This window comes from Lontra canadensis, unplaced genomic scaffold, assembly GCF_010015895.1.
Source record: "Lontra canadensis isolate GAN:19392208 unplaced genomic scaffold, GSC_riverotter_1.0 scaffold25, whole genome shotgun sequence".
Taxonomy (NCBI): Eukaryota; Metazoa; Chordata; class Mammalia; order Carnivora; family Mustelidae; genus Lontra; species Lontra canadensis.
This window is the reverse complement of record NW_022631019.1, coordinates 12,084,759-12,093,084: the sequence shown is the minus strand read 5'-3', so window position 1 is coordinate 12,093,084 and position 8,326 is coordinate 12,084,759. Positions and strand designations below refer to the sequence as shown.

Sequence of the window (8,326 nt, the reverse complement as noted above, 5' to 3'; positions counted from 1 at the left end):
GGATGGATAGATGGGTGGATGGATGGACAGATACTTGGATGGATGGATGGATGGACAGATACTTGGATGGATGGATGGATGGACAGATACTTGGATGAATGGATGGATGGATGGATAGATGGATGGATGGACAGATACTTGGATGGATGGATGGATGGATGGATGGATGGATAGATGGATGGACAGATACTTGGATGGATGGATGGATGGATGGATGGATAGATGGGTGGATGGATGGACAGATACTTGGATGAATGGATGGATGGATGGATGGACAGATACTTGGATGGATGGATGGATGGATGGATGGATGGATGGATGGATAGATGGGTGGATGGATGGACGGATAGTTGGATGGATGGATGGATGGATGGATAGATGGATGGATGGACAGATACTTGGATGGATGGATGGATGGATGGATGGATGGATACTTGGATGGATGGATGGATGCATGGATAGTTGGGTGGATGGGTGGATGGACAGATGGATGGATACCTGGATGGATGGATGGATGGATGGATGGATGGATGGATGGACAGATACTTGGATGGATGGATGGATGGATGGATGGATGGGCAGATGGATGGATTAATGGTTGCATGCATGCATGGACAGAAGGTTGATGTATTTCCTTTCAAATCAGATGTGATATTGAGTTACAGCTCTACCACTTACTTCCTGGGTGACCCTAACCATATCGTTTTGCCTCTAAGCTTCTGTCTTGACTTTTCTGATCAATAAAATGAGATTTTTAATGCAAATAATACCAACCACTTTAGGGTATTAGGAAAATCGTATGAACTGCTTTGTAAACATACCACGCTAAGCAATTGTTCATTACTATTAATGCAAAGAAACAGCAGAACAGGGGTCCTTCTGAGAGTTACTCAGACTCCCCAAAGCTGTGAGAATTGGGGTTTATACTGAGTCCTATTTCATCTGTAAATTGACACAATAAAATCTTAAAGGGCCTGGCTTTGCACTGCCCCTCTGCCTCTCTCAGGATTAGAAGAACCAGGATCGGAGGTCAATGGCAGACTGGCCAGATCCGAGCAGAGGAGTGAGCAAGGCTGAGGTCAGAGCTGGCATTTCTGCCCAGTGCCCTGGCCAGCTGGATCATTGGTAACCTCAATTATGAAGAGGTCATGGTCAGAAAAAGGAAAAGTCCAATGCAGTCTGTTTTACAACTGGGGGAAAAAAATCCCACTGACCATGGTTTGCAACAAGCAGGTACTTATTAACATAACAGGATCAGGCCCCTGCTTACATCTAGGTCAGGGGCTTCCAAGGAGGTCCTTCAGTCACTTTTTTTGGCAAAAATCTACCCGCTGAGGGCTGCCCTTCAAAGACCCCTGAAGGAGGGACTACACTAGCTCTCCTGCAGCTGGACAGGGAGTCAGGCCCCCCATCAGACTCCAAGGACAGGGTCAAACGCCACCAGATCTCTGCTGCCTGATGCCCCACAGCACACACAAGACACAGCCAAGCAATGGCGACCCCAAACCATGCAGCCAGTGCAGGGCCAGGCATGGGAGCAGGTGGGCCCCCACCAGCTCAGTAGGGCAGAGCACAGCAAAGAAGGCTCAGCGGGGTGTTCAGGGCAGAGGTAGGCGCCAGAGGAAAGCTCCCTCCCGCCACCACAGCCCCCCTGTCTTGCTGGAAGCCTGTTGTTCAGGGAACAGACAGGCCTTGGCCCATGGCCAGAGCAAATGTCCTCATGGCTAGAAATTCAAGAACCCTGCCGCAAGGTTTGCCTGCCGAGGAAGGGTCCAAAGAAGCCCCTCGCTGGAGGGTCCACAGATAAGAGGTAATGGGCAACCCCCCAGAGACTCCTCCCCTGGGGCCCAGCCACAGAGAGGGCCAGCCCCCACATTTCTCTCCCTGGCCCCTCGCATGCCCTGGGAACAAGAACACTGGTTCAAAGCAAATAGGTGGACTGACTCGAACCCTAAACCAGAGTTCCTGGGGGTAAGGCCCTGACGTCTGTGATTTTAATCAGCATTCCTCGAGGGGCACCTGGGTGGTTCAGTGGGTTAAGCCTCTGCCTTCGGCTCAGGTCATGATCCTAGGGTCCTGGGATCCAGCCCCACATCGGGCTCTCTGCTCTGCGGGGAGCCTGCTTCCTCCTCTCTTTCTGCCTGCCTCTCTGCCTACTTGTGATCTCTGTCTGTCAAATAAATAAATAAAATCTTTAAAAAAAAAAAAATCAGCATCCCTTGTGATGCTGATGCCTAAGCCAGTCTGAGGACCAGCCCTGGGGAGCCCAAATTCAGCATCCGCCTGCCTCCTGCCCTCTGAGAGATGTCTGTGGTTCCCTCCGGGTCCCCAGCAAGAAGGCAAGGGGTTGGCAAAGCTGCCGCTGGGGACTAGGAGGGACTGCCAGAGGCTGAGAATGAGGGTCGGTCTGGCCTCGAGCACCTCCTGCTCACAGTATCCCAAACGAAGCCGTGGGGCATGAGTCCTGCCCTCATCTTGGGGGACGCCTGGGGACAATGCTGGCTTCATAACCTGGACCCTTTCTTCCCTAAAGCAGGGCATGCTGTCCCTTCCCAAGACAGAAGAGGAACAGGATTCTTCCCAGGCTTTCTCCTGGGCCATTAGTCCAGCCTGGGACACCTTTCCCAGCCCCCTGGCTTCTGTGCCAGAGAAGCCCCCCTCTGACTAGCCCTATCAGCCCGTGTCCTGCATGCGGCCCTAGACACTTGGGCTCGTGTTTGCAGAAAGGCGTTCTTGGCCTCATTTTTGACAAATTGCTTCATATTTGGTATCTCCTCCTAGACCATAACGGTTGGCCAATCGGGTTGGGCCTTCCTGTCCCCATGCACCCCTGCCCTCACCCTCAGAAATGACTGGACACACAGCAGCTATCACAGATGCTTAACTTTATCCTAGCAAGATGTCAAGGCCACTTTCGGTGGCCCAGCCGATGGAGGCCCAGCCACAATACTGGGCTCAAAAGAGACAGGCTCAACTCGCAGGCTTCTCGGGTACTTGGGAAGCCCCTCCTGGGCGGAGGAAGGTCTATCCGAAGACTCGAAGTGCAGATGCTGCCCTGGCCAGCAACTCCCCTCCAAAGGGGATCCCCAAACTCAGAAAGGGACAGGAGGCCCTAGGCAGGACTCGGAAGGTACCTGTAACCCAGCCTTGTCCTGGGGCCCCTGCCTTCTCCTTGCACCACCTTTGGGTGTCTACCTGTCTGTGTCTTTTCAGAAGGAGGCTGATGGGACCCAGTCACCTCTGGTGGGGCTGGGCCTACCTGTAAGAAGCTTTTCCCATGAAACCCCACACCGCTAGACTCTGCTTTCTGGTGGCTTCTATAGAACAAACGGGAGGACTAGGCCGTTTCAGGAGGAAGGAGACAATCCATCCTCTTCTTGGCTTCCGTGGCTTGGAAACCAGCCGAATGACCCCTGCTCTGGGCAGAAACAAATGCATGGGTGGCATCTTAAAAGACTTTGGAAAGAGGCCTTCTGGGCAACTGTTTCCTAACCACAGCAGACCCCTCCCCCGCCCCTTGCTCGCTTCCCCAGGGCAGAGGACTGTACGGGTCTAGGACTGGTCTCAGAATTCGTCCTGGAGGGCAGGGAGACCTAGCTGACCTGATCTAAGAGCCAACTCTCATCAGCAGGCTGGGCTGCCTGCAGCCAGACCTGAGCCCATAAGCATCCTGGTCCCTTGCCGGGTCTGCCATGGGAATGGGGTGGGGGGTGGGGGGGAGACCTGAGCCAGGTATTAACCTCGCCCATTCCAGGCTGCAGGCTCTCCATGGTCAAACAGCAATGCCGGTGGATCGTTTTCTATTTTGGGGACACCTGGGCCATCTCCTTGCTCACTATACATTCCCAGGGGTCCCTGGTTGGATACGAGTCTAAGGTATGGCCCTCACCACCCTCCTTAGCCAGTCCCCAGGGGTCGCAGTGCCCTGGCTGGGATGACAGACGCCCACCCCCTTACCTTGGGCTGGAAGGACACTCGGTGCTTGGCAGGCTCTGCCTCTGGCTTGGTCTCCTCCCCCGAGTCCTCACTGTAGCTCTCGAACTCACTGGAGCTCCAGCCTAGGTCCTCCGCCTCCCTGGGCCCTCCGTCCCGGTGCACATCCTCATAGAGCAGGTTCCTCTCCACCCCTGCTGGCCAAGGGATAGGGTGGTAAGCAGAGGCCCCCATGCCAAGCCCACCAGACCCAGTTTCTGACCCAGGAAGGCAGGTGGGGGATGGGAGGTAGTCACGATTCAGCCCTGAGGCTCCACCTTGTCTTCCTCTGATGAGTACCCAGCCCACCTGGTTAAGGGAGGAGGACACGAGAAAATGTGGAAAGGCACATGAAATGTGTCAGGCATACAAAGGTCTCCTTAATCCCCTCCTACCACTCCTCCATAACACTCTTCTGGGATCTGAGTGCTCATCCTGGGCCTCCGGGAATGTTTTACTGAGAAACAGAAGATCTAGAACCAAGTCCTGACTCCGGCCCTCCGCTCCAGCCCCAGCGTCCTCGGGGGCAAAACAGAAATTGCCAGGACCATTAAATGAGTGGGGGATGGACCCCTCACCCCAAATCTGTGTTTCCCATGGGGGGTTGGGACGGTCCAGTAGGGGGCACCCCTAGCCCAGCATCCAGGAGGGTTCCCTCATCTTCCAAAGCTCCATGGATGAAGTGGAGGACAAAGGGCTGAGAGTCCATTGGCCAGGAGGGACAGGACCCCCAAGGCCGGAGCACACCCATGGTCCCTGTCACATGCGGAGTGAGAGGCTGCTTCGAGATGGAGGTGGAAAAGCCACTGCCCAAGGAGGCCCAGCGGTAGCCCAGAGACCTTGGGCTTCATTCCCATCTCTCTGGGCTGCACTTCCTGGCCTGCCACCTGAAGGACTGAACTACAGACCCCACAAACATGAGGCCAGACCCCAAAAAGTGCACGAAGATGAACATGCTCTTGTCAATGCACAAGAAATACGGCACAAGGGGTTAAAAAACATCTGCCCAGAGCAGAGAGCTTGGTTACTGGAGATCTGTGCAAGACGATGATAATAATAAGCCAAAGGTCAAGGTCAAGTAAAGCAAGTATGAACCGAGAGCTTCTAGCAAAGAGCTGAGCGCGTGGCGGGCGCTCAGCAAAGAGCAGGTGGTCCTTGCTCATGGGCCTTCTGGGCGGGTCCAGGTGTCATCCCAATGACCCAGGGCCACCACCTCCACCCCACACGGGAGCCAGGGAGTAGGGGGACCGTGAGATTGTCACCCAAAGCACAGACACACTGAGGCTTAGCTTAGGACTCGGGTCTCAAGATGAGGGAGCATTAGGTTATTTTTAAGCAAAAGATAATAGTGACTAATGTCTCCAGGGACTGGAGCAGCTGGTGACCATGCTGCGACCTTTACAAGGCTGGGCTGATTGTCTTATTACTGCAGCAAAGAGCCCATGACCCGTGAGCAAAGGGCCGGAGCCCAGGTCTTGGTGCTCCCTCTGAGGAAGAAGTCAGGCAGCCTCTCAAATGCCTACCTCACCCCGCACCTCCAGGAGACCCCGCCTCCCACCCACCCACACCTTCAGTATGTGAGGCCTCCCGCTGGATTCGCCCGCAGCCCTAAGATCTGTCGGCAGGGCACAAGGAATCACCTCCTCATTAGGAAGGAGACAGAACAGGGGCCTGGAGAGGACACGTGGTTTGCCCGGGGCCAGACAGAGCAGGGAGAAGGGGCCTAAGACTCCTAGGCCAGGCTCCCTCCATTCGCCACACTGCCTTGTGCTGAGGCCTGCCAACCCTACCATCCCCCGGGCTCATTTAGAAATACTCTCTCTAGGGGCGCCTGGGTGGCTCTGATCGTTAAGCAACTTTTGGCTTTGGCTCAGGTCATTATCTCAGAGTCCTGAGATCAAGCCCCACGTCAGGCTCCGCACTGAGCACAGAGTCTGCTTGTCCCTCTCCCGCCCTCTCTGCCCTCCCTGCCTTGCTTGTACAGTTGCACTCTCCCTAAAGTAAATAAATGAAAGAAGGAAGGAAGAAAAGGAAGGAAGGAAGGAAGGAAGGAAGGAAGGAAGGAAGGGAGGGAGGGAGGGAGGAAGGAAGGAAGGGAGGGAGGAAGACTCTCTCCAGTGCAGAAAGCGTCACCAGATCCCTGAGCCTGAGCCAAATCCTCAGCCTTCGGGGACCCTACAGAGATCCTGGTTCCCACCCTCTGCTTCCTGGGGCCTCAGCCTTCACTAACGGCTTCCCTTCCCTTCCCACGGACAGCCAACCACCAGCTCAGTGCTCTGCGCCAATTTTCTCGTGGCATCCTCACCCGCCAAGGATGCCGCTATTACCGCCCCAATACTACAGATGAAATGGACTGAGGTCCAGACAAAGCAGTTCTCTGGTGTGACCACTCCCCCTCCACCCAAAGCATCAGGATGATATTCTGTGAGGTCAGGATGAAATCGTGATTTTATATGAAAAAGCCGGGGCCCAAAGGCACTGAGCTCTGTGCCCTCACCCATGGCAGAACTGGGATCTGAAGCCAGGGCTAGATGTGCGGCCTGCCCCTTGGCACTTAACCTCCTCTCTGAGCACCCGCTGAGCCCCCAGCGGTCCGTGTAGGTCGGTGCTGGGCCTGGGCAGGTGTGATGCCAACAGCACCTGTGTTGCCTCTGCAGGGTACCCACCCACGGAGGGCCAGCCACAGCATCAGGGGACTCAACCCTCCCACAGCCCCAAGGATGGGAGCTGTAGGATGAGTGGACTCAGAGCTTACTCCTTGGCCACCTCCTTTTCACCACGTTAGGGACAAGTGCACTATGGCACCTCAGTGTTCAGTGGAGTCTGAGGCCAAGTGAGGAGTTGCTTGATCTGATTCGGGTGGGAAAAGAACCCAAAGGGGTGAAACAGTGGACCCCAAGCCACTCCCATCTTTGGGATCTGGGACCTTCCAACAAGACCTCACTGCCTCCCAACAGTGTACCCTTTCCCCTTCTCTGCCTGGATTCAAGTGAGCAACAGGCAGGGATGATCCAAGCACCCCCCGGGCTTGCTGAAGGGGTGAGCTTATCATTAGCCCACCTGTCCCTGCTCCTGGAACAGGAGTCAGGAGTGTGGCTCTGAGGGCCCTGGGGCCTTCTCCCGTTGTCTGCGTGGCTCTCCCTTTGGACTGTGCACAGCCCAAGGATGGTGATGGCCACCCCATCAGACTAGAAGCTCCTTGAACACAGGCTGTGTGATCAGCAGCTGGTGGCTTAACCTCTCTGATGCCAGCATCACCCGGAGCCATAAGCCCTGTCCTGCAGACCTCCAGGGCTTGACCGAACATGCGTCCTCTGTCAGAGGATGCCACCCAAACCCTCCTGGGGTAGGGGACAGAGCAGCGGACTTGGAGTCAGAATAACCAGGTTCAACTCCCAGCCCCGCCTCTTTCCTTGTCTGTACAATGGAGCCATGATACCCCGGATCAAAGTTTCTAAGTAGATTCCAGCAAACAAAGCGTGAGGAGTAGCGGGCCTCATGTGTTCAGGCAAAGATGGCTTTCACTGGGAACAGTTACCAACCAGTTACCAACCAGGCCTCCCTGGGTCCCGGTGGTGCTCTCTCCGGTGGGGTGCCTATACTGGGGCTGGGGGGCAGCCCAGCTCAGGCAGACTTAACCCACTCCCCGCCCCCGCCCGCTCCCCCGCTACAGCCACAATCTCCCAGCCTCCCTGGCCCAGAGCGGGGTGCAGGCAATCCTCTCTGCACCAGCGGTCAGGTTTAACGAGCTGTCCTTTCTCCACTAGCAGCCCTGGGAAGCCCGGGCTACCTCCCGGTTCTCCCGAGACAGGAAATGGAGTCTTGGGGAGGTGAAATGACTGGCCCGGGCCCCGCAGCCGCGGGGGGGCGGGGGGGGCGGGCCCCGCAGCCAGGGGGTCCCCGCCCAGCCAGCCCCTGCCGGGCCTGGCCACGCCCCCAGCAGGCTCCAGCCGCTCCCAGGACGCCTGCGGTGGTTGGCGAAAGCCAGAGGGAGGGGCATGGCAGGGTGGGGCGGGGCAGCGAAAGAGCAGGAGCAGACCCTCCCCGGACCCGCCCGCCCCCTCCCGCCCCGCGCCCGGGCCCTGAAGTCCGCCGGGAAGCACGGAGGAGGCGTACCGGGTTGATGCGCATCCAGGTTCTCGCACGGCACGTCGTCGTAAATCACATCTTCTTCCAGGGCGGGGAAAGTGAACCGGTCGACTGGGAGCGAACGGAGAGGACAGGGGCGCTCAGACGGCTGTGGCGCCTGGGCGGAGGCGGCTGCCGGGCTGACAGCAGGACTGCACCAGCTGGCCGCTCCCTGCCGCCGCCCCGCAGCCTCACGGCTCCGCCAGCAGCCCGAGCCCGGCCCCTC

At 56.8% G+C, this 8,326-nt stretch overlaps 1 protein-coding gene across 5 annotated transcripts in view; it reads right to left on the bottom strand.

Annotated features, from left to right (window-relative positions):
- ARHGEF10L (Rho guanine nucleotide exchange factor 10 like) overlaps window positions 1–8,326 on the bottom strand; it is a 136,239-nt gene that overhangs the window by 72,232 nt on the left and 55,681 nt on the right. For all 5 annotated transcript variants that reach the window (XM_032863567.1, XM_032863568.1, XM_032863569.1 and 2 more), the window contains exons 6-7: window positions 8,089–8,172; window positions 3,958–4,127 (exon numbers count right to left, since the gene is read on the bottom strand). In XM_032863567.1, the coding sequence (XP_032719458.1) occupies window positions 3,958–4,127; window positions 8,089–8,172 (254 nt within the window). The remainder of the gene's footprint in view (window positions 1–3,957; window positions 4,128–8,088; window positions 8,173–8,326) is intronic.